At 38.8% G+C, this 26,120-nt stretch overlaps 1 protein-coding gene across 1 annotated transcript in view; it reads right to left on the bottom strand.

Annotated features, from left to right (window-relative positions):
• Positions 1–2,131: 2,131 nt before the first annotated feature.
• PLA2R1 (phospholipase A2 receptor 1, 180kDa) overlaps positions 2,132–26,120 on the bottom strand; it is a 184,167-nt gene continuing 160,178 nt past the window's right edge. Inside the window, exons 25-33 of the mRNA XM_006872042.1 lie at positions 25,228–25,358; positions 24,758–24,905; positions 19,164–19,402; positions 17,134–17,302; positions 15,486–15,626; positions 14,876–14,992; positions 11,553–11,729; positions 2,449–2,481; positions 2,132–2,343 (exon numbers count right to left, since the gene is read on the bottom strand). Coding sequence (XP_006872104.1) covers positions 2,132–2,343; positions 2,449–2,481; positions 11,553–11,729; positions 14,876–14,992; positions 15,486–15,626; positions 17,134–17,302; positions 19,164–19,402; positions 24,758–24,905; positions 25,228–25,358 — 1,367 coding nt within the window. The remainder of the gene's footprint in view (positions 2,344–2,448; positions 2,482–11,552; positions 11,730–14,875; positions 14,993–15,485; positions 15,627–17,133; positions 17,303–19,163; positions 19,403–24,757; positions 24,906–25,227; positions 25,359–26,120) is intronic.

The raw sequence follows: 26,120 nt of genomic DNA, 5'->3' as shown, positions 1-26,120 counted from the left end.
CTTTCACGGTACATCTGGTGGACTGGGACCTCTAACACCTTTTGGTTAGTAGTTGAGCACATTAACCATTTGCATTACTCAGAGGCTCCTTACACAGGATGTTGTGAGGTGCTGTCGAGTCAGTTCCAACTCATAGTGACCCTATATAGGGTTTCCAGGAGCCCTGATGTGGCATTGTAGGATACCCACTCGACAGTAAGGTCAGTTTGAATCACAAGGTTGGCTGTTCAAACTCACCAGCTGCTCCTCGGAAAACCCTATACCGGGTGGCTATGAGTCGGAACTGACTCGAGGGCACTTAACAACAATAACAACATAGGGTTTCCAACGCTGTAAATCTTTACAGGAGCAGAAAACCTCATCTTCCTGGGGGTTTGAGCTGCCAACCTTGTGGTTAGTAGTCCAGTGCTTACCCTATATCACCAGCACTCCTTCCCTTACATGGGATCAGGTCAGGTTTCTAATCATGCTCTACTAGCAGCACTAACTGGCTCCATACAAAAAACGATGCTTCCCAGAAACCCTAATTTACTACAGAGAATCCCATCGTCATCAAGTCAATTTCAACTCATGGTGACCCCATGTGTTACAGAGTAGAAGTGAGCTCCACAAGGTTTTCTTGGTTATAATCTTTACAAAGGAAGATAACCAGGCCTTTCTTCCACATCACCTCTTGAAGGGTTTGAACTGCCAATCTTTCAGTTAGTTGTTGAGAGTAAATCATTTGTGACATCCAGCGACCACGTTTACTCTATAGGACACTGCATAGAAACTCATTTAGATACCGAAGGCTATCAAGATTCCTCTCTGCTCCTCTTCTGGCTCAAAGAAGACTATAATTCAGACCCTTTAAATTCACATAAATAAATTCACAAACATAAAATATGTAAAGTTACATTTTATATCTTTCAGTTTTAAGAAGTATTACAAACTATTTTATATCCTTTAGTTCAGAATCAAGCCCATGAATTTTAACAGTATTAAAATCTCAATAACTTCGTTGTAGCTTATCTATGGACTCTTGGCATGGTGCTGTAGGATAAGCACTGAATTTCATACTACAAGGTCAGTAGTTCAAACCCACCAGCTGCTCCTTGGAAACCCTAGACAGGGTTGCTATGTGTCAAAACCCACTCAACGGCACTTAAGAACAGCGTATCTATAACATCGTAAAATAACAAACCTAGTTATCACTTAGTAATTGAAACACCAGCAAAGATTTGTATTTGTTGAGGAAATAGAATTTAACATTATGAATAATATTTTCCAATGTTCTTATACATACAAAAGGCATTTTTTATTCTATTAAAAAGAAAGTTTTGTCCTCAGCTCCCATAGATTTTATATTGTAATTTATATAAATTATTGCAGGTTTTAAAGACATATAAGTCTCATTTAAAAACAAATTAGTGAGAGAAAGCAATATAAAGGTTTTAGGCCACACTTTAATTAGCTCAAAAAAGCTGCTTAAGAAAGTGATTTGCTTGTCAATATCTTTACTATTGAAGGAAAGGGAATAGACCTACTAAAAATAAATGTCATCCTAAATATTAACTTCCTACTCAGAACTTAGGAGTTTTAAACTTAGAAATTTGTATTCGTCAAACCTTGCTATTAATGATGATTAAACTAAATATAAACAAGAAACCTCTCAGATGGCTGTTCCTTTTCCTCTCATACACAAGTGTCAGACTATAAGATGTATTCTGCTTTTCCCTCTCTTTCCATTTCAATGGTATGGGCATAAGTAAATGTTTGAAGAAGTATAAGATTAGTTCAAAAATTCCCAAACAAATTTAAGCAGAAACATATGAACACCCAAACTGTTATTCACAGTGGTTTGAGAGCTCTGTAAGAGGGAGTTTCTTTATAGTTCTTGTCTTTCTGAAAAATAACCATTGTGCGGTTTCCTTTTTAAAAACAGACTGCAGTTTTGGGAAATGAATTTCGTTAACATCCACCTAATGTGACCACAATTCAAAACCAGTAGTCATTTCAGAATCATTGAAAATAGCAACATAGTCTACACGACAATGACATTTGGTCTATATAGAGAAATGTGGAGAAGATTTGCCTCACAGACTTGTTTACTGGATCCTTTTCTTGGCTCCAGCATTGTCGGACTTCATTATTATTCATCATTCTTGTCAAGATCAGAAATGAGAATATTCTCTTCTAAATGCACCGTACTAAAGTTGTTTGATGGGTAGTAAGAATTCCTGAATCCTGTGAGTCTCCTGAAGAAACCACGATTGTGCTTGTACAGGTAGGAGAGGATGGAAATTACCAACACTACAAACAGTGTCAGAGTTACAACCAGAGGTACAATGCTGTGACTTGGTCCTGAAAGATGATGAGAGAGGAACACATCAATGCCTGCTACACAATTACTTTTTATTTTACTATCAAAATGAAAAATCACAATGTACCCTTCTGTCCCAAACCTACCTTCTTCTGGATGCTCTGTTAGAACATGAATACCTAAAATAAAACACACACACACAGGTACTGAGATGAAGTTTTTGTCTTAACACTGTAAAATTATTTCATTATTGATATTAGGGGGTCAGCAAACTATGTCCCACAGGTCAAATCTGGCTGCCTGTTTGTATAAATATTTTATTGGAACTTGACCACACAGTCCTTTATATACTGTCTCTGACTGCTTTTGTGTCATAAGGGCACGGTTGAGTAGTTGTGACAGACTTTCTGGACCCCCAAACCTAAAATATTTCCTATTGGGCCCTTTATAAGAAAAGTTTATTGGCCCCTGATTTATAGTGGCTATCACTGATACTCACAAACACATCTTCTCCACTAATTTTTTTCTTAAAGCCAAAGTGCTCACATCCAATTTTATTACTGTGCTGAGAATATAAATGAGTTAAATATAGTCCCTGCTTCCAAGAACTCACAGCTTTGTTGGAGTTTGCCTAACAATGATGACTCCCTACCTCTATGCAAGTATTTGTATGTTATCATTGCCTCAACTTTGGGATATCAAGAATCTTGGGAAATAGTAATTCTCCCATATGAAAAAAAAGGGTTCCTGCTTTAGAACTTTCTACTGTAAAAATGTTTCTTTTTAAAGTAGAATCATTTCAAAATGTTAACTTTGCTAAAGTCCCTAGGTGGGGTTTGTGGTGGCCCAGTAAGATATGCACAGGACTACGAACAAGGTAGGTGGTTTCAGTCAACCAACCACTCTTCAGGAGAAAGATGAGGCCTTCTGCTTCCAAACAGATTTATAGTCTCAGAGACCTTACACTGGGTTGCTATGAATTGGAACCAACTCGATGGCACTTCACAACAACCAAGGTCCCTGGGTTGAAATGAATTCAAAGGCACTAGATTGATTTTGGTTAAGGTCTCAGGGTGGTGTAAAGAGATTTTAGCTTGGCAACTCATTCAAAGGTTGGTGGTGAACTACTTCTGTAAGATTGAGGTTGTTGTTAAGTGCTGCCGAGTCGGTCCCCACTCACAGCGATCCTGTATAGGCTTTCTGAGGAGCAGGTAGTGGGTGTGAACTGCCAACCTTGTGGTTCACGGTCCATTGCTTATCCTACAATGTCACACCAGGAATTCTGTAACATTACAGACATTGAAAATGCTATATATAGAACTCAGTTCTACTCTGATACATATGGGATAACCTAACCATGGATTGGAACTGACTCTACGCTAACAGGTTATTTTATTTTATTCTTCTGCTCAAGGTGGAGATCCAGAAAATGATGTAGAGAATGATCCCGTGATCAGTGAATTGATCTGTGAGTAGAGGAAGTGCTTTGTGAACTATATATACCCGTTCTCTCTTTCATAAGCTTAAAAGAACCAGAAATAGCATGACTCTGTTTTACAGCTTGTTTTTACAATTTAAAATAATGTTGGATAATTTTGCATCAAAATGACTGAAATCACATTTGTGTGTGTGTGTGTGAGAGAGAGAAGAGACCACTTTAAAAAGGACTGGTAAAGAGCATTTCTTCTCAGGTTATAGCCAGTGGCCACCACTTATCAGTTTGTGGTACTATGGTGAATTGAACCTTGCTGTGATGCTGAAAGGCCTGCCATTGGTAATTTAAATACCGGCAGGGTCACCTATGATGGACAGGTTTCAATGGAGCTTTCAGAATAAGACAGACTAGAAAGAAGGAGAAACTGACTACTTGTGAATGTTTAGCCATGGAAAACCTTATGAAGAGCAGCGGAACACTGTCAGATAAGAGTGCTGGAAGATGAGCAAGTCAGGTTGGAAGGCACTCAAAATGCAGATGAGGAAGAACTGTCTCCTCAAAGTAGAATTAGCCATGAAGACATGAATGTAGTAAGGTTTTCAGGACCTTCATTTGCTGATGGAGCACAACACTAAATGAAGAGAAACAGCTATAAACATCCATGAATAATTGGAACATGGAATGTACGAAGTATGAATCTAGGAAACTTGGAAGTTGTCAAAAACGAAATAGAACACATAAAGATAGATATCCTAGGCATTAGTGAACTGAAATGGACAGGTATTGGCATTTTGAATCTGACGATCATATGGTTTAGTATGCTGGAAACAACAAATTGGAGAGGAATGGTGTTGCATTCAACATCAAAAATAGTATTTCACGATCTATCTTGATAGGATAATATCCATATGCCTACAAAGAAGACCTCTGCTATTCATAAGGTTTTCAGAGACTAAATATTTGGAAGTAGTTCAGCTCTCCTTCCTAGTCTATCTTCGTCTGGAAGCACATCTGTCCACTGTGGGGCACAGAAGCACGTATGTCCACTGTGGAGGGTATTTAAAATACCTGTGGCATAGCTTCCAGAATCACAGCACCTCACAAGCCACCACAGTATGACTAACTGACAGACGAGTGGTAGAAGAGCTGCCTCCTCAAAGTAGAGTGATGACGTGAATGGAGTAAAGCCTGTGGGAGTAAAGCACTCGGGACCTTTATTTGCTGATGGGGTACAACTCAAAATGAGGAGAAACAGCTGTAAACATCCATTAATAATTGGAACATGGAATGTACAAAGTATGAATCTAGGAAAATTGGAAATTGTCAAAAATGAAATGGAATGCATAAACATTGGTATCTTAGGCATTAGTGAGCTGAAATGGACTGGTATTGGCCATTTTAATCTGACAACCATATGGTTTACTATGCTGGGAATGACAAATTGAAGAGGAATGGTGTTGTATTCATTGTCATAAAGAACATATCAAGATCAGTCATGAGGTACAATGGTGTCTGTGATAGGATAATATCTATGTGCCTACAGGGAAGACCAGTTAATACCACTATTATTCAAATTTGTGCACCAACCACTAACGTCAGTGAGGATGAAATAGAAGAATTCTATCAACTTTTTTTTTTTTTTCTTTCCAAGTTTTTATTGTGAATTGAGTGAAAGTATACAGGGCCGATCATCAGTTTTACATTCAACAAATCATATGTTTCATTACAATCCTCTCCAGGAATCATCAGTAAACAGTATTTCTCTCCATTTTAGTTTTTTTAAAAACAAACAAACAAACAAAAATACACTCAGGCATATATAATAATTTACACCACCAAAGGGCACATTCTGCAAGTTTGCCTCCTGGCCACCAGCTCTCAGTCCCTCTCTTTTTTCATGAATCTACAGTCCTCAGCTGTTCCTTCTCCATGTTCCCATCTCTGCCTCCATCTCTGGTGTCGCTGCTGTTTCCCCTGGATAAGTTCCCACATTCCATTTGTTCTCTTGTCCATTAATGGTCCTAGGGTCCTCTGTTTCTACACTGTAAGATTTACTACTCCCCAGTTTTTGTTACAAAACTTCTACCTTTACAATTGTGACAGTTGCAAATAGTCATGATAACAATTGCTCACTATTGAATCATAAGAATCTCATCCCCATCTCTTTTTACCAGACCCATCTAGACAAGATGAAAACAATTCAGTGGGGACTCGATCTTCCTCCACACACTCTTACACTAAACTCCCTTTTGAAACCTTGTAAGCTAGTTACTTCGTGCCTTTATCAGCCCGTCATTTTAGGTAGCCAATGTCTAAGTTGCCCGTCCCTATCTACCCTGTATACAGAGCGGATAGCACTGATACTTGATGTGAAGACTCCTCCCCTCTCTGTTGGTATTTTGAGCTACTACCTCCATGAATATAGTTCAAGTTCATCAAATTGTAGCAATTTACCCTTGTCTCCTTAATCAAAACTTGTTTTCTTTTTTATCTTCCACTAGTCGAGTTCTGATTATCAAGCCATCGAGTCTAGGTCAAACGGATACTGTCTACAAGTTTGGGTGTTCTTGTGCATCTCCCCTCACTTCACTCTCAGCTCTAGCCCTCTGTGGCTATGTCCTTGTCCTTGAGCTCAGGTGTCCCCAGGTCTCACCACACTTTGGACCAACCAGTCCTTCCTCTTCTCTCTTTCATCTCCAGGTCAATGTGAGTCTATGGAACGTGCTTGAACTCAGCCCATTTTTTCATTGCTGCCTTTCCCCCTCTTTCACTCATCAGTAGATCAATGCCAGCAAGCTTGCATGCCTGCTCATGTGTTCCCTTTGAGTTTCAGTCTTAGAGGGGGGTGATTGTCTTGAAGGGACTTGATAGTTTGTGTTGATGGTTTCCTGGTGAACAACTTGCTTATTCTTGTAGTAGCCACTACTAACTTCTTCAATTTGAAATGGATCCAACATGCAATCAAGATATATTGATCATTACTGGTGATTGGAATACAAAGGTTGGAAACAAAGAGGAGGGATCAGTAGTTGGAAAATATGGCCTTGGTGACAGAAATGATGCTGGAGATCGTATGATAGAATTCTGCAAAACCAATGATTTGTTCATTTCAAATACCTTCTTTGGACAGCATAAGAGACCATTATACACATGAACCATACCAGGTGGAATACACAGAAATGAAACTGACTACATCTGTAGAAAGAGACAGTGGAAAAGTTCCATATTATCAGCCAAAACAAGGCCAGGGGCAGACTGTGGAACAGACCATTAATTGCTTATGTGCAAATTCAGACTGAAGCTGAAGAAAATGAAAACAAGTTCACGAGAGCCAAAATATGACCCTGAATATATCCCATCTGAATTTAGAGATCATCTGAAGAAAAGATTTGATACATTAAACACTAAAGACCAAAAACCAGAGAGTTGTGGGGTGCTATCAAGAATATCATACAGTCAGAGGGTACAGAGGAAGGTAGAATCTCTACTGAGTGGTTTCCAACCACCTATCTAGATGGGGCTGGTGAACGGAGATGGTGACAAGACTCTTGTGGTTCAATAGTGAATAACTGCTATCAGAACTGACTGTGAGTGTTGGAAATGAGCAGGCAGATATTTTGTAACAACAGGAGGGGAGTGGTTGAACTTGCAGTCCAGGAGCAGAGGACCCTGGGACCATCAAGCGAGAACAGCAGAGTGAGGGACTCTATCCAGAGAAGCAGTGATGCCAGAGATGGAGGCAGAGATGATGACATGGAGAGATGGAGTGGCTGGGGACTGTAGACTCAAATAGGGAGAGGGGTTGTATGCTGGCGGCCAAGAGGCAAGCTTGCAGGGTATTCCCTTTAGTCGTTTGAATGGTTATATATTCTTGAGTGCTTCAGTGTACATAAAAACACACACACACACACACACAAAAAACAAAAAAACAGAGGGAATGGAAGCAAATGCTGCTGAATGATGATGCATAGAGGGGATTGTAATCATTGCAATGAAACGAAACACAGTAGGATGAATTGTAAAGCTGATGTTCTCCCATATAAATTATCACTCAATTCAAAATAAAAACTTTAAAAATAAATAAAATAAAAATGTAAAAAGAACATCATACAGGAAGAAAGCAAAAAGTCATTAAGACAAGAAAGAAGGAAAAGATCAAAATGGATGTCAGAAGAGATACTGAAACTTGTTCTCCAGTGTAGAGATGTTAAAGCAAATGGAAGAAATGAGGAGGTCCAAGAGCTGAACAGACAAAATTCAAAGGTCAGCTCGAGAAGACAAAGTCAAATAGTACAACAAAATGTGCAAAGATCTGGAATCAGAAAACCAAAAGGGAAGAAACACGATCAGCATTTCTCAAGCTGGGGGAACTAAAGAAAAAAAAAAAAATCAAGTCTCGACTTCCGTTATTGAAGGATTCTCTGGGCAAATTATCGAATGATACAGGAAGTATCAAAAGATGATGGAAGGAATATACAGAGTCACTGTACCAAAAGGAAATGGTTGATGTTCAACCGTTTCAAGAGGTAGCATATGATGCATTGAAGGAATTGGCAAAGAACAAGGCACCAGGAATTGGTGGAGTAAAAACTGAAATCTTTCAAGAAAGTGAGGCGGCACAAGAGGCACTCATTCATCTATGCCAAGAAATTTGGAAGACAACTATCTGGCCAATTGATTGGAAGAGATTCATATTTGTGCCCATTTCAAAGAGAGGTGACCCAACAGAATGTGGAGATCGGACAATAGCTTTGATAGCCTATGCGAGTGAAGTTTTACTAAAGATAATACAGAAATGGCTGCAAGCATACATTGACAGAGAGCTTCCAGAGGTTCAAACTAGATTCAGAAGCGGACATGGAATGAGGGATATCATTGCTGATGTCTGATGGATCTTGGCTGAAAGCTGAGAATACCAGAGGGATGTTTACCTGTGCTTTATTGACTATGCAAAGGCTTTTGATTGTGTGGGTCATGACATGCTATGGAAAACATTTCAAAGTATGAGTGTCCTGGAACACTTAATTTTGCTCATGAGGAATTTATACATGTACCAAGAGGCAGTTATTCGAACAGAACATGGGAATGGTTTAAAATCAAGAAGTGTGTGACAGGCTTGTATGCTTTCACCATATTTAACCAACCAGTATGCTGAGCAAATAATCCAAGAAGCTGGGTTATATGAAGAATCAGGATAGGAGGAAGACTCATTAACAACCTGACATGTAGAGATACAACCTTGCTTGCTGAAAGTGAAGAGGACTTGAAATACTTACTGATGAAGATCAAAGACCACAGCCTTCAGTATGGATTGCATCTCACTCAATGTAAAGGAAACAAAAATCCTCACCTCTGGACCAATAAACAACATTCTTATCATTGCAAAGAATGAGTATTCTAGAACACTGAAATGTGCTCATGAGAAACCTGTGCCTAGACCAAGAGGCAGTCATTTGAGCAAACAAAGAAATAATGAATGTTTAAAATCAGGAAAGGTGTGCACCAGGGTTGTATCCTTTCACCCTACTTATTTGTTTTGTATGTTGAGCAAATAATCCAAGAAGCTGGATTATATGAAGAAGAATGAAGCATCAGGATTAGAGGAATACTCATTAATAGCCTGTGATGTGCAGATGATACAACTTCGGTTGCTGGAAGCAAAGGATTTAAAATACTTGCTGATGAATTTCAAAGAGTACAGCTTTCAGTATGGATTGCAGTACAATGCAAAGAAAATAAAAACATTTACAACTAGAGCAATAAATAACATCACAATAAACTGATAAAAGGTTAAAGTTGTCAAAGACTTCATTTTGCTGGAATCCACAACCAACACTCAAGGAAACAACAGTCAAGAAATGAAACAATGTATTGCATCAGGCAAATCTGCTGCATAAGACCTCTTTAAAGTGTTGAAGAGCAAAGATGTCAGTTTGAGTACTAAGCTGTGTCTGATCCAAGCCATGGTGTTTTCAACAGCCTCATATACATGTGAAAGGTAGATGATGAATAAGACCACAGAAGAATTGATGCATTTGAGCTATGGTATTGGAAAAGAATATTAGAAGTATCATGAGCTTCCAGACGAACAAACAAATCTGTGTTGGAAGAAGTATATCCAGAATGCTCCTTAGAAACCAGGATGGCATGATTGTGTCTTTTGAATTATCAGGAGGGAACAGCCCCTGGAGAAGTACATTATGCTTGGTAAAGTGGAGGGTCAGTGAAAAAGAGGAAGACCCCCATCTAGATGGATTAGCACAGTGGCAGCCGCAATGGGCTCAAGTGTAACAACAATCATATGTGTGACACAAGACTGGGCAGGTTTCGTTGTGTTGTGTGTGGGGTTGCTGTAAACTACTTCACAGTCCCTAACAACATAGGGTAGAGGGCAGATGTAGAAAGACTACTTAAAAGCAGAAAATTTAAAGTCAGTCCTTGACATGGACAAATAATTTTCTCATCTATAATGTCACTGGTTTTTCTGCTGTACAACCTTGGTAAATTGCCATGAAGGATACTTGAGGTTACATGTTTATTATAGGAAGCTTTGAAGTACTTTACTAATATGAGGTATTTATTTGTTCTGAATGCTTAAATGTTTTACTTAGTTATGTTTTCCATAGAATTGATGTTACTGTATTGGTCTTTCAAATATGGATGCTGACATCTACTACTGTTTTCTTCTTCATTAGACTGTATCTAATCAGTCATCAAGACTTGTTGATTCCATCTTCAGAAGGTTACTCCCATTGATCCCATCCTTTTTTATTCCTGCTTCTATGACTCAAATGGCAAGCTCTTCACTGTACATCTGGATGAGTATCTAAAGCCAGTGCATAGAGGGATTCTCTGACTCCGACACCATGATGCTCAGCATGCTAGCCTGGCATTGAAGGCTCTCTGTGCTCAGCAGCTACATTGCTGTCCAATTTTATTTTCATCTCCTTACCATGAACCCTCTGTTCTAGAATCTTTAGTCATGCCGGGCCTTTTGTCCAAAACGCCATTCTTCCTGTTTCAGCTCCTCAAAGTCTTCTCGTTCTTTGAGATTCTGAAATCTCATTTCTCTCTGTAGCCTTTCCAACATTGCAGGGCATGCCAATGCCCCCTTTTCTTTTATAATTTTAGCATCCAGAAACAATTGTGATTATCACAAGTATCATTCACTGTCAATAGTATTCATTTTAACATCTGAGCTACGATATTTCTGCTATTGCTTGTCACTAATTTGAATTTTCTGACTTAGATTTCTAAAAGAATTTATTCATCACCATAAACTATTCAACCTCCAGATGAAGTTAAATCTGACTTTTATGACATATGGCTTGCAACACAGAATTCCACCTACTTCTCCTAAACAAAGATATCCAGGCCTAGAATACATGATTAGGCTTCAAAAAGTTTGTGGAAAAATCTCATTATCATTCAATTAAATTTTTCCACAGACATTCTGAAGCCCTTTATATTTCCTGGAGCCAAAGATTCACCTTTAAAATTCTGAGTACTAGTCCTCAGAATCAAATTTGGTGACTTATATTTCTGGCTCTATTTGTTTGGGATACACTGCTCATAAGGTAAACACAAGAAAGCCATCTAATTGTCAAGTTGCTTTGTAATAATTTTTTTCATGTCAGACAAAGGAGGAACTGTAGTGATCTCTGATTTGTGTGGTAAAGAACAAAATGATAATGTCAGAACTTGCCTGAATTCTCCCTGAATACTTGGACTTAAAAATCTTAAATGCTATAGAAGTTAGGGCGGTTTTAACCTGGGTAGAATCAGGATGAAGAATTGCCCACTGACTAGACTTACCTGTCTCCATTTTACATATAAATCCTTTTTTTTCTTGACACGGAGCTAACTGCCACTGTCCTTCCGGGATCCTCAGGGCAACACACAGATGGGGCTTCAAAAGGTCTGTCTCTGGCTCCCGAACACCCCAGTTGGATTGGTCTGTGGGAGTTCCATCAAACCACTGTATGGTTTCTTCTGTGGAAAAATGGCTAACTCAGTATGGATTCTACTAAGATTGGAATGAACTACCAAAAGGAACACCAAATTTAATGACACTCTCTTATTTATCAAGGAGTTATTGTTTTTAAGTGCCGTTGAGTTGGTTCCAACTCATAGTGACCCTGAACAGGGTTTCTAAGGAGCTGCTGGTGGGTTTGAACTGCCGACCTTGTGGTTTGCAGTCCAATGCTGATCCTACAGTGCCACACCAGTATTACAGTTGAATTGGTTGATTCATAGTGACCCCATATAGGGTTCTGAGGAGTGGCTGGTGGGTTTTAATTGCTGACCTTGGGTTTTAATGTGCTGATCCTACAGTGCCACACCAGGACTCTTTTTTTTTTGAATGGGTCTATTTTTCTATTCTTAGATTTAAAAACTATACATTTTTGTTGTGTTTCTAGTCAAAGTAAGTTTACGTAGCAAATTACATTCCCAGTTAACAATTTCAATATGTATTGTTCAGTGACATTGGTTATATTTTTCAATTTGTGTTAACATTCCTGTTATTTTCATTCTGGTTGTTCCATTTCCATTAATCTAGCTTCCCTGTCCCCTGTGGCCTTGTGAACAACCCTGTGTTTTAGGATGGTCTGCTTCTTACTGTAATGATTTGAATTTTAAAATATCATTAAAATAAACTTAAAGACAAAATTTAATAAACTAATAAAAGTCCTCAGAAGTTCTAACATTTGTATCATTGCAAAAGGGTTCATTTTCTAAAAGAATTTCATGGGAATATCTTTAAATGGCAAGCCAGTGATGTGCCATGGGAGTAGGGTGGGCGAGGCCCATCCCATGTGAAGGCAATAAGGAGCTGCGTTTATATCAGCAGTGAAATGTACTGAAAGTTAGTGTGCTTTTTCAGGTCCCCAGACGATGCCAGTGGTTTATGCTCAGCTGGTAACCTAGAAGTTTGGCAGTTTGAACCCACCCAGAGTTAGCATAGAAGAAAAGGCCTGGTAACCTGCTTTCTTTATGATTCTAGCCAGGAAAACTCTGTAACCCATGGCGTCACCACCATTCTGTGGAGGGAAACTGAGCCATCATTTCCTGCTGACATTATCATCCAATGCCATTTGAGCAGTCCACACCACTTATGAATTGAAACAGACGCAATGGAAACTAACAACAGTAGGCTGCTTTCTTATTAATATTGTGTGCTGACAATTGCAAACCATGTCCTTGAGCAAATACCAGTGGTCAAAGGGAGGGTGGTGGCTCTGTAGGATAAGCACAGGACTGCAAACCACAAGGTCTGCAGTTTGAGCCCACCAGTCACTTTTCTGGAGAAAGATGAGGGTTTTTGCTCCTGTAAAGATTTACAGCCTCAGAAACACTGTGCAGGGTCACTATGAGTTGGAAACGACTCCATGGTACTCAGCAACAACAACAACACAACACCACAACAACAAATCCTATACAGGGTCACACTATGAATCAGAACTGAGTCAATGACACTTAACAACAACAGTGATCAAACACTCCTCATCTTGACACATCACTGTAACAAGGTCTCCATACCAATCAAAATAATTTTCTTTACAAGTACTTTTCAATAACTATCAATTAAATGAAGAATGTCATGTTTTCATGTGATTATAAATTCTGGTTTATATGACTAGCAAATAATAAGTCTAACAATACAATTTATTCCTGAAACCTTTCTTTAATTGTATTGTATTTTTATACCATTTAGAAACCTGGAGTATTTTCAAGTTAATATGGTTTTCTTATGCTATGATGAGAGGGCTGCGAACACAAAGTGCAAGCCAAGCAGCTTTCACAACATGAAAGCAAGTATATTGTTGTTAAGTGTCCTCAAGTAGGCGCTGACTCATAGCGAACCCCTTTAGGATTTTCAAGGAATGGTTGGTGGGTCAGAACCACCAACCAATAGATCCAGTGCTTATCAATGTTGTTATTTTGTCTATTTTTGGGGGGGAGGGGGGATTTGGAGATTATTAAAAGCAGGGGTGGGGGAACGCCCGGCCCTCGGGCCATATAAAGCTCAAGAAATCATTTGGTTTGGCCCTACAAAGGTAACTGAAGTTCCAGCCTTCATATTAGTCTGTGGCGCTGCAGGATGATGCACTGGACCACAAGGTCAGTTTGAATCACAAGATTGGCAGTTCAAACTCACCACAGCTGCTCCTCAGAAGCTCTATATAGGGTTGCTATGAGTCAGAATTGATTTGATGGCGCTTGACAACAACAACAATTAAACGTTTGACCAAATATAGGAGGCTGATTTTTAAGTTTATGACTTTGAATGGCCCGCAAATGATGTTATAAATAAATTACCCTTGGCAGAAATTCAGGCTGTGAACTTCAAGGTCAGCAGTTCGAAACTACCAGTTGTTCTGCAGGAGAATGATGAGGCTTTCTGCTCCCGTAAAGATTTACAGCCTTGGAAACCCTGTACAGGGTCACTATGGGTCAGAACCGACTCCACAGCACATAACAACAACAATCCCTGATACAGGAGAATACTGAAAGTGCCATGGGCTGCCAAAAGAACCAATAGATCTGTGTTGGAAGAAATGCAGCCAGAGTGCTCCTTGGAGGCCAGGATGGCCAAACTTCATCTCTCATACTTTGGCCATCTTGTCAGGAGAGACCAGTCGCTGGAGAAGGATATCATATTGGGTAAGGTGGAGGTCAGAGAAAAAGAGAAAGACCCCCAGTGAGATGGATTGGTAAAGTGGCAGCATCAATGGGCTCAAGCATGGTAACAATTGTGAGGTTGGCCCAGGACCAGGCAGTGTTTCATTCTGTTGTACATAGAGTTGCTATGAGTTAATACCGGTTTGATGGCAACTAACAACAACAACCCCTGATTTAAAGGGCTAGCAATGTCCTGGTGTGATGCTATAGGATAAGCACTAGAATGCTAACCAAAGGTCATAGGTTCAAATCCACCAGCTGCTTTGTGGAAATCCTATACAGGGTACTGAACAACAACAACGTTATTAGAAGAAAGGGCTCTAGCAATCATTTTGTTTTTCCACAGCAAATATTGTACCTAAGGAGAATTTTCTGATGCACAGATACCACTATCAGCAGCCTGAAACGTGGGCATATATTTAAGCCCTCTCTTCTCCTCTACCCAAATCACTTACTGTTACTATTAAATTGAGCGTTCAACCAAACCATTTGGACAGAAGAGCCAAAACCAAAAAGTTCTTCTAGGAGAAATGTATTTTCATCCTCATCCTTGATTGTTAAAAGATTAGCTCCTATAAAACAAACAAATAGCAAATGCACAAATTATTATGTTTACATATAAACACAATTTTTAAAATTCCTCTTTCTACCATAATCAATAAAGTCTATGCTTTGAAAATGGAAAACTCCCATTGTATATAAGAACATTAAAAAATTTAAATGTTAACTAAAGCCACATTTACTGAAAGATACATGCTGTACTTAAGTTAGAAGTATAAAATTTAGGGAACACTAAAAATTCATAATTCAAATGCATCTGAGAGGGACATATTCTTGGGGACATGCAGTGTTCTGAGACATCATGTCATGCTTTCCAACTCTATACTGGACTATGAGTTTCATATATTAGTTGTCCCTAAAAAAGCAAATTCAACAGTATTTTTTCAATTGTTTCTGTTGCTCCTAAAGTCACTATATAATCAGACAAATGAAGAAAACCACATTCTTCGCTGAAATGTCAAGAAAAAGCACAGAGAAAGAATTTTACCATCACAAAAGAATTACCTTCCTTCTTGCAAAATTCATGAGCGGCCTCAAAGCTCATAGTGTCTAGAACTGTAGAAAAACTGTAGCAATTACTTTTAAATTTTATCCAGGGGATAGATGTTTCTGAGCACAACTCTGGGTATTCAAATGGTCTTGTCTCTATGAACAAAAATCAGTTATGATTTCAGGGTGGTGGCTGTGTTCATTTATTGAGATAAACATTGCATTGTAGTCTGAAAGACCAAAATAATATATGTAGTGAGATTTTTATGGTATAACTCAGAAAGATTGTATTTACTGTAAATGATTACAAAGCCAAGATGAGTTCACAGCATTTGTGACAGAAATAATCTTTACCTATACATAACAGGGACGTTAGTACATAGCGTCTTGGATTCATTTGGGTTTATAATTATTACCCTAGAAGTTGGAAAAAGCATGGTGATGGGATTCATAGAAATACTGGCAGCTGAACGATGCTGACAAAAGGAACTTCCAATTTTACCAAATGTAGTACTGAATATCACAAATTAAAAAATCCTGACATAATAATAAGCCTATGTGAGAGAAAGAGTGCATTCACTAAAGATGACAGAACATAACTCTGCATCCCAAACCCACTGTCCTCAAGTCGATTCCTACTCAAGAGTGACTCTATGTAAGGTTTCTGAGACTAAATCTTTATGGGAGCAGACGGTCTTATCTTTCTCCAGATGTGGAACAACTGGTGAGTCTGAACCATTAATCTTGCAGTTAGCAGCCCAACACGTAACCACACACAGCACCGCCAGGGATCCTTTACCACTACATTGTTGTTGTTATTGTTAAGTACCATCGCATCATTCCTACTCAGAGCGACCCTATATAGGGTTTCCAAGGAGACACTGGTGTGTTTGAACCGCCGACTTTGAGGCTCAAACCAACCTTGTGATCCAGTGCTTTATTCCACAGTGCTACACCAGGATTCCTTACCATTACATATATAACATAAATAAGGGACATTTTTTAAGGAACGGATTTACTTCAGAGAGCACACTTAAGTCAAACACATCCACATTGAGGTGTGTCTGACTTAAGTGTGCTCTCTGAAGTTAAAGCGGCTCTGCCACTTCTTCCTGTCTTGTGGTGGGTGTGTTACTTAACCTCCCTATACTCTGGTCTCTATGCATGGCTAAGCACTTGGCTACTAACTGAAAGGTCAGCAGTTCGAACTCACCAGTCGCTCCTTGGGAGAAAAGATTTCAATCTAGGAAACGCTATGGGGTAGTTTAACTCTGTCATCTAGGGTTGTAATGAGTCAGAATCAAATGGACAGTACAGCAGATCATCTATAAGGAGCTCTGGTAGCGGAGTGGTCATGAGTCAGGCTGCTAATCCCATGCTCATGCTTATCTACCAGGAGTCCTGCAAGAGAAAGATGAGGCTTTCTGCTCCGGTAAAGATTTATAGCCTCGGAAACCCTCTACTGGGTCGCTGTGAGTTGGAACCGACTCTATGACTCTCAACATCAATACCTGGTGTAACCTGTGATGACATCACTGACAGAATCAGAGGCTTCTTTGCAGGCAAACATTTCTCATTACTCATCTTCTCCTTGTGAGCACAGTGCCTGGCACACAGTAAGTACACACTAAGTATTTCTTGAGTTGAACAGAACTGAACCTACCAGAGGGCACATGACAAATGGCTCCTTGCAGAAATGAGTCGCAGGCTGAACTGCTCCAGTGTCCACTGGGGTCAGCAAAAACACAGTCGCCAAGGAAGGATGACTCCTCATCTTTCCAGTAAGTGAAAGTGGATTTGGTACCATCAGTCCAGTCAAAATTAAGACCATTCTGTGGAAGGAAAGTGAGCTGTGATTTCCTGCTGAGCAGTCCACACCATGTACATGGATTTGAATTTCCACACCTCTTTTAAGGGCAACTGTGAATATGGCCTGACAAAAAGAAGGATCTATCACAAATAATTATCTTTTTAAAATTTTTGTGGAATTCTTGATCTTCTGTTGCCATATTTTTCCAGTAAGCAGTATGAATGAAGTTCAATCAATACTTTATTCTTTATACCAAAAAAAAAAAAAAAAAGAAAAAGAAAGAAAAATTCAGATTGATCAAAGATTTAAGTATAAAATTGAAAACATGAAAGTGTTAAAGAAAATCTTGATTACATTTTTTATGCCCTCTCGGTGTTTGGAAACATCTGGTTAAGTCTGATACAAAAGCCATAAGGCAAAATTTGCTATATAAAGTTAGAACATTCTGTAATACAAAAATAAAATAATTAAAGTAAAAATCAAAATGGGAAAATATCTCTTTTACCAGTTTACTTAAAGTACTCTCACAGAACAGTATGAAACACACACATAGAAAGAAATCTAGTAGGTAGTTGATACAAAAAAAAAAAAAAATTCCAATAGCATGTAAAGGTACTAAATCACTTTTATAATTAAAGAATACATATTAAAACAACCAGAAATATCATTCTTTTGCCTAACACACTGGCAGCAATTAACATTTTGATAATACTCAGGGTTGGCAAAGATGTGGTGAAACCAGATACTACCACATAGTTATTGGCATATAAACTGGTGCCAACTCTGATTGAACAGTTTTGCACAGCATGTTTAAATGTAAAAGCACGCTCATCAATTTCACTTCTGAGAATTTATCCTACTCTGGTAGCGTAGTGGTTACGAATCGGGCTGTGAACCTCAAGGTCACCAGTTCGAAACTACCAGCTGTTCCGCGGGAGAAAGATGAGGCATTCTGCTCCCATAAAGATTTACAGCCTCTGAAATCCTGTACAGGGTCCCTATGAGTCGGAACTGACTCCACGGCACTTAACAACAAGAACACACGGGATATTTGCTATACATTATTTATAATTATGAAAACTGGACAGAACCAAATGACCATTTACATGGGAATGATTTTTAAAAAACGTGTCACGTCTTTACACGCTCCTGTTACAAGGAATGAATTCAATTTTTACATGCTGGACATGGAAAGCTGTAAAAGGTATTTTAAATGGAAAAGCAAATTCCAAGACAGTACATATATATGGCATGATGCCTCTTGTGTTTTAAAATGACATACGTAGTTATCCCTTACATGTAGAAAATTCCTAGATGATGCACAAGGAACTACTGACAGTGAGTAACTTTGTGGAATAAAACTAAGAAACAGGATAGAATAGATTGTTTCACTAAAAAAGAAATTTTAATCCCTAGAGGGGAAAAATCCCCCAAATCATATGCTAATTTCAAGGAGTACTGAGTTAATTAATAACCAAATTTCTTGGTAGGAAGCATGATTCATTGGACCTTGGGTGATGCCTTAACTATAACAAATTACCCAAATGCAGGTGCTTCCATTTAAGGTGTGTTCCAGTGCACACATGTGGCTGTATTCTGGGAAAGTCAGAAATCCTCAGAGAACCTTTGAAGGATATTTGCATTCAGAAGTTAGTCAAGTGGGTGTTTACTCTAAAAAAAAAAAAAAAAAGGTATACAGCCTTATTTTGTAGTCACAGGCTGTTAATAAAGTTGGTCGGTAGTTATTATGTAAACCGATGGTTTCAATCATTTACTCTTATTTCTGGGAACAATTTCTTTACTAAATTTAGTGTCATATCATTTAGGGATTAAATATGAAACTTAATTTTGCAAGGATACTCCAAAGGATTTAGGCCACCTACATCTGCAGTGAACAGTCCAATCCAGTGGGCATGTCCGAGACGACTGAGGATAACTGTGAGGAAAGACTGATGATATTGGTCTCTAATGCTGACCAGTTCTGCTCCATGCACCAGGCAGGCTTTCATGGCTGCATACCAAGTCATATTTGCATGAATTATTTTGAAAGTCCTGTTTCCGTATTCTAAAATATCAGGGACTGGATACACATCAGACACACTTACATCGTGCCTAGAAGCATCTAGAGCAGAACAAAACAAGAACAAAAATCATTGGTAGCATCTGGATGAGAAAGGGGGAGGCCACACCTAGCATGAACCTCTGCCGCCATGATCCATGCTGACACACATGGATCGTGAGTGGGAATCAAACTCAACAGCACCTGGCTGTTAACATCAGAGAACTTTTCTTCCCAGAATTGACTGTTTCAAAACAACGTCACTGCCTGAAATTGCAGGTGATGCTGAGAATTATCCTCAGAACTGTAAACGTATACTGAAGTATTTCTGGAAGATTTCCCATTTTTGAAGATCCAAAGTGGATCATTGTTGGGGGGAACTGATGGCAATTTTCTCAGGCAGGTTTCACTCCACTAGGTGTGTTCACCTAGCACAGACTGCCCTTGCCAAACTTAATATTCACTAACCAAATACAGATATGTGCTGTGTTTTCACGTATTACATACATACTTTTACAAATGGATGTTCTCAGACACAGCACCTCATTAAACTTTGAGGCAGCATGATAGTCACTATCATGTTTAAAGTTTACATATGTAAAGTCCAAGAATTTTTTTGGCGCTATAGGATCAACACTGGACTGCAAACCACAAGGTTGGCAGATCAAACCCACTAACTTCTCCTCGGAAACCCTGTACAGCATTGCATGAATCAGAACTGACTCGATGGCACTTAACAACAACCACAAGTTAATACAATGCTCAGAACTAAACACAGTTCTTATAAAGCTACTATTAAGGTCATGTCTGTCAAAGTCAAGGTTTCTAAGTTAAAAGGCATGGTTTTCACACATATGTTCATTAGGGCTTATGTGTTCCTGGGGCTGTGGTCATGTGAAAACCAAGCCTGTGCTTTATATACAGATGTTTCTTCTTTAATATGTGCATTTGACTTTTTGCTATACATTATATCATGTACTACGATAAGCTAAGTTTAGAAAACATAAACATAAAAACAAGGTATGTTTCCAAACCACTTGATCGAGAGTGTCTTATATTTCTTTCTGCATCCTGGCTTTATTACATGGACATATGAATTTCTCTAAACTTCATATTTCAAGTCTATAAGAAATTAGAAAGGCTTTCCTTAGAGGAGTGTCGTAAAATGAAACAAGACATCCATATAGTGCACACGCTATTGTAGGTGCAACACAGAGGGCACCTCAATAAATGCTGGTTGTTGCGCCCTTCTCTCCCCAATAACAAAGCCAAAGTGGGAACTTGACTTTTACCGGAAAATATTACCTCAATATGGCAGTAATACATATTATAAAAGAAAAGTAAAATTAATCTGTTTACTAGCTAAATTGTGGCAGATCACATTTTTATCATCGGTTTACTCTTCACTGCAAATCTATTTGCCAGTCAATGTATTGAGTCTAAGGTTACTGGCATAATATAAACATACACCTGAGTAGCTATTTAAAAATTATAAAAATTAGTAAAACTGAAAGTCTCTGCATATGTGATGTGAAAACCAACTTGATTGGACTGTTTCTTTTCTACTATATGTGGCACTGTAGGATAAGCACTGGACTGCAAACCACAAGATCGTCAGTTTGAGCCCACCTGCCACTCCATGGAAAGAAAGATAAGACTTTAAAGCCTTGGAAACCCTTTACAGGGTCACAATGGCAGTTAATAACAAGATAAGAGCTGGAATGCTAACTGAATGATTGGTGGTTCAAGCCCACAAGTGGCTCCTATGCTAAACCATCACTCTTCTATATTGTCTCTAGAAGAACATGCATGTTGTCCAGCTATAAAAATAGCAAAGGGAAAAAACAGTCACAGTAAATTTCAAGAAGAGACCAATATCAAGCTAGGAGAGTAGCATCATTGTACTTAACCAAGAAACCCTGAGTGTGTTCATCTTTACCCAGGTTCTCACCCATAAAATGGGTAGACTTCCACCCTTTTCATAGTATTGGGAGGATTTTCTGGCATAATGCTATTTATAAATATAATAATGTTTATAAAACCAAGGCCCAGAGCCAGGTACATCAGTTCTATGAAACAAAGCGCACACACAAAAATTGTGCACAGAAAAGCCCACTGTCATAAATGTGCATAAGAAAAATGCTCACATGGAAAATTGCTCACACCAGAAAAATTCTCATATGCACAATATTATGAAGTAATAAACTCAAATTCAAACCTGAACCCAAACCCAAGGCCTAACCAGAGCCTTAACCCAAACACAAACCCTAACGAAAATTGGGTATGAGAATTTTTCTATGTGGATATTTTTCTGTGTGGACATTTTCCCACATGGACATTTTCCCCTGTGCACATATATTGTGCACAATTTTCATGTGAGCTTTTTTTCTGGTTAGGGATACATCATAGGGTGCAGTGGTCTTTAATACTTCTGTTCTCCTATAATACTCTTGGACTTTTGGTGTGGTGCTGTGGGTTCATGTGGTGCTGGACTGCAAAGTCGGTTTGAAGCTCAAGGTAGGCGGATCAAGCTCACCAGTTGCTCCTCGGAAACCCTATACAGAGTCATTATGAGTCAGAACCAACTGGACAGCACTTAACAACAACAATATGATACTCTTGGAGTCCTGTTGTGGCACCATAGGATAAGCACTTGATCTCAAGGTTGGTTTGAACCATAAGGTCGGTGGTTCAAACTCACCAGCTGCTCCTCAGAAACCCTATACAGGGTCGTTATGAGTCAGAACTGACTACTTGACAGCACTTAACAACGTGATACTTCTGCTGTATCTTTCAGTTCCTTATATTTAAGTGACAACAGTAAACTATGAGAAGGAGCCCAGTGGTGAAGGCACAGTGATAAAGCGCTTGGCTGCTAACTGGTTTAAACCATGAAACTTACCTAGAACTGCTTTTCTAAGTATGGGCTGATACTGAGTATATTAAAGAGTTCATAAGCATATAACATTAAGAAGCTTAATTTATATTTTAAATAAGAACATATGTGAAGCGGTTTCAAAGAGTTTGTGGAAAACACCCATTTTGAAAAGTTCAATTTTTCCATGAACTTTTTGAAGGCTTGTATATAATAGGCTGCTTAAAGTTTCACAGTCACAAAGTATGGCCTTCCTGGGTGACATGGTACAGGAAGTGTTGTTAAGTGCTGTAGAGTACGTTTCAACTCATATAGATCAAGCATACGGTTTCCTAGGAGTGGCTGGTGGGTTTGAACCACCAACCTTGCAGTTAGCAGCCCAGCGTTTATCCTACACCCAGTAAAAGTGAAAAAGATGTTAGCTATTATTGCTGTTATTGTTATCACTGCTGTCTGTGTACCATAGAGTCGGTTCTTCCTCACAGTGACTCTGTGTAGGGTTTCTGAGGCTGTAAATCTTTATGGGAGCAGAAAGCCCCATCGTCCTCTCATGGAGTGGCTGTTGGATTCAAACTGCTGACCTTGCGGTTAGCAGTCCAACTCATAATCCACTATCCTACCAGGGCTGTTCATATGTGTCAGGTTGGCTGGGTCATGATTTTCAGAGGTCTGGCAGGTATGTGACGATGTGATAAGCCAATCAAAGGATTAAAGGTGGGGTTGTCGTTGTTGTCTTATTGAGTTGGTTTGACTCACAATGACCCTGTGTAGGGTTTTTGAGGATCAGATGGTGGATTTGAATCACCAGACTTGGAGTAAGCAGTCCAGTGTGCTTATACTACAATGCCACACCACCCTTAATCCCAGTATGACTCTGATCTGATGCAACACCTTTTAGCTTACAAAAGATAAATGAAGAGAGAAGTGAAGAGAGAGTCTACTTAGAACTACCAAGAAAGAAGAAACGGGAGTGGAGTGTGTCCTTTGGGGATTCGTGCACTAGATCCAGGGAAAACTTCTAGTTCCAGGGAAAGACTGATGGCAGGACACATGAGATCTGCAAAATGCTAGCTGAGCCTACAGATGCTGAAAGGAGACAAGGACCATTCTTCAGAGCCAATGCTCTGAATTTGGACTTTTAGCCTCCTAAATTGTGAGAGAATAAATTTCTGTTTGTCACAGCCATCCACTCGAGGTATTTCTGGGATAGCAGCACTAGATAACCAAGGTATACGGGTTGACTGTTACTGAATATATTAAAGAGTTCACATTTATGTAGCCTTAAGAAGTTTAATTTATATTCTAAGTAAGAATCTATGTAAGAGGGTGTCAAAATGTGGGAAAATACCATTATTTTAAAATTCTGTTTCCCCACAAACTTTTAGAGGCCTCTTTGTATGTTAGGCTGTTCAAAGTTTCACAGTTCTAGTCACAAATTTTGGCCTTTTAGGGTGGCATAGTATTTAGAACCATCGACCTTGCAGTCCAGTGCTTATTCTACAGCACCACATCGGAACTCCACAGGAAGCCTTGTTGTTGTTGTTGTTGTGAAGTGCTGTTGAGTTGGTTCTGACCCATAGCGACCCTGTATAGGGTCTCCGAGGAGCAGCTGGTGAATTTGAACCACCAACCTTGCAGTACAAACGGCTTTGCAGTCTGGTGCATTAACCCACAGCGCCACACGAGGATTCCACAGGAAGTCTAGCACCAGTAAAAACAAAATACACGTTAGCTATTGCTGACGTTATTGTTATTCTCACTAAAGGACACACTATCTATAATAGCATGGTTTTGGTATTTCACACCAGAAACCCTTGTGGTTTAGGCCATCAGATGTAGAAACGTGGATGCATGCCATAGTTAGCTACAGATGACATTTATTTTTAAATTGCCAAGAAGGAAATAAGCATGACTTGGTTTATTTCCCTAACTCTTTTCAACATTCTTTCAATGTTTTTTATTACCTGAACAAGCATATAACCTCAGAACAAAGCAATAAAGCCTCTGTTGTTGTTGTGAAGTGCCGTCGAGTCCGTTCTGATCCATAGCGACCCTGTATAGCGTTTCCGAGGAGCAGCTGGTGAACTTGAACTGCCGACCTTGCAGTTCAAACAGTTTTGCAGTCTAGCGCATTAACCCACAGGACCACACCAGGAAAGCCTCTAGCATGACTAAAATGGATGCATAACCTTGGTCAACACCCAAGTGGCCTCTACAGTCCCAAGAACCCAACTCTTGGCATAATCCTGAGATTTGTTGTTGTTAAGTGCCATAGAGTTAGTTTTGACTTATAGCTACCCTGTGTTGCGTTTCCAAGGAGTGGTTGGTTCAAACCAACCTTGTGGTTGAGTTCTTATCCTACAGCACCACACCAGGACTCCTGGGTTAGTGGAGGATTAAATAACTAAATCTATGCAAAGCTCAAAGAATAAGAGTCATGCAATCTTAGCTACAAAACTGTTTGCTATAAAGTTGTGAAAAACAAATATGGAAGAGACAAACAAGCCATGGAAATGAAAGCACTAAAAAAATATAGTTCTTACCTTGCATTTTTTCACAAACAAACCCATAACCTTCTTTTCCACAGTCTTCAAAATACCATTTTCCAGTGAAATGAAAATTAGGATTACTTGACAGCAAGGCACAGAGAGGAATATGTTTTTGAACTTCTACGGTGCTATGATGTGGAATCTTAAAAAGAATATATAAATGTTACCAAAAAAATAGGTCTTTGAAGTTTTTATTTAGGACATCATTTTCTGATTAAAACACAATTACTGTTCATCTATTTGCATTTATTAAGTCTGTTCACAACTCATTTCATAACCTACAAAATAAATAATTATCATGATGAGTAAAGTAATTACATTTATGGAGCATATGAAATTATACTATTAAAAATTAATACGTTAACAGACATAAAAGTTTATGTCTATAAAAGCTTTAGTAAACACGTTTTGAACAGAAGCTCATGCTAAAATCATTTCTATAGGAAATAAATCTTTAACCTTACCTTTAATATATCAAATGGAGACCAGTTAGAATACACAACAGGCTTTCCGTTGAGCCATTTTTCATAATCATCATTTTGTAACCCTATCCACACATTAGTGGTCTGGCCCAAAAGATTCATAGTAATGAAAGCTGAAAAATAGGAACACATTTCCAAATGTAATACAATATACCATTTGGGTAACCACCAAACTCTGTTTGTAATTGTAATTATATTTAAATGACAGGTAAACTTAATTACAAATCAATTGTAGGAATCTTATTTTGTCTTGCTAAGGTAATACTGTCTGTTTCACTCTCGTTTCACTTAAATTGACAGACATTAGCTAGCTAAGCCTCGGATTTCATTGTATCATTTATAAACCCATTTTCAGTATTCACTCTTTGCCTTTCTAATGAAAAGATTTATCCACTAAGTACCAACTCCTCACTTACTGACGGTCTCATTATCCAACAGTTAGCATTGATGACAAGAAAAGTAGTAAAAACTCTACTATCAGACTATTTTGCACATTGGCAGAGTAATGTATGGCAGTAAAGAACACCAAGGTGCTAGGCAAGAGTCATGCTGGCTATTAAGATTATATGTCAACTTGGCTGGGTTAGGATTCTCAGTGGTTGGCAGTTATGTGATGATGTAATTTGATAGGCTGATGTAGTCATCTTCCTTTATGTGATCTGATGTGGCCATCCCATAGAAATAAGTGAGGAGTGGGTGAATTTAAACTAAAGTATGTTGTTATTGCTAAGTGCCATCGAATTGGTTCTGATTCTTAGCGACCGTGTATAGGGTTTCTGAGGAGTGGCAAGTGGGTTTGAACTGCTGACCTTTGGTGAGCAGTCCAATGCTTTTTAAAAAATGTTTTATTGTGAATTATGTGATAGTTTACATGG

This window comes from Chrysochloris asiatica, unplaced genomic scaffold (genome assembly GCF_000296735.1).
Source record: "Chrysochloris asiatica unplaced genomic scaffold, ChrAsi1.0 scaffold00181, whole genome shotgun sequence".
Lineage (NCBI taxonomy): Eukaryota > Metazoa > Chordata > Mammalia > Afrosoricida > Chrysochloridae > Chrysochloris > Chrysochloris asiatica.
Note: the sequence above shows the minus strand (reverse complement) of the source record. Positions and strands in the feature narration are given on the sequence as shown.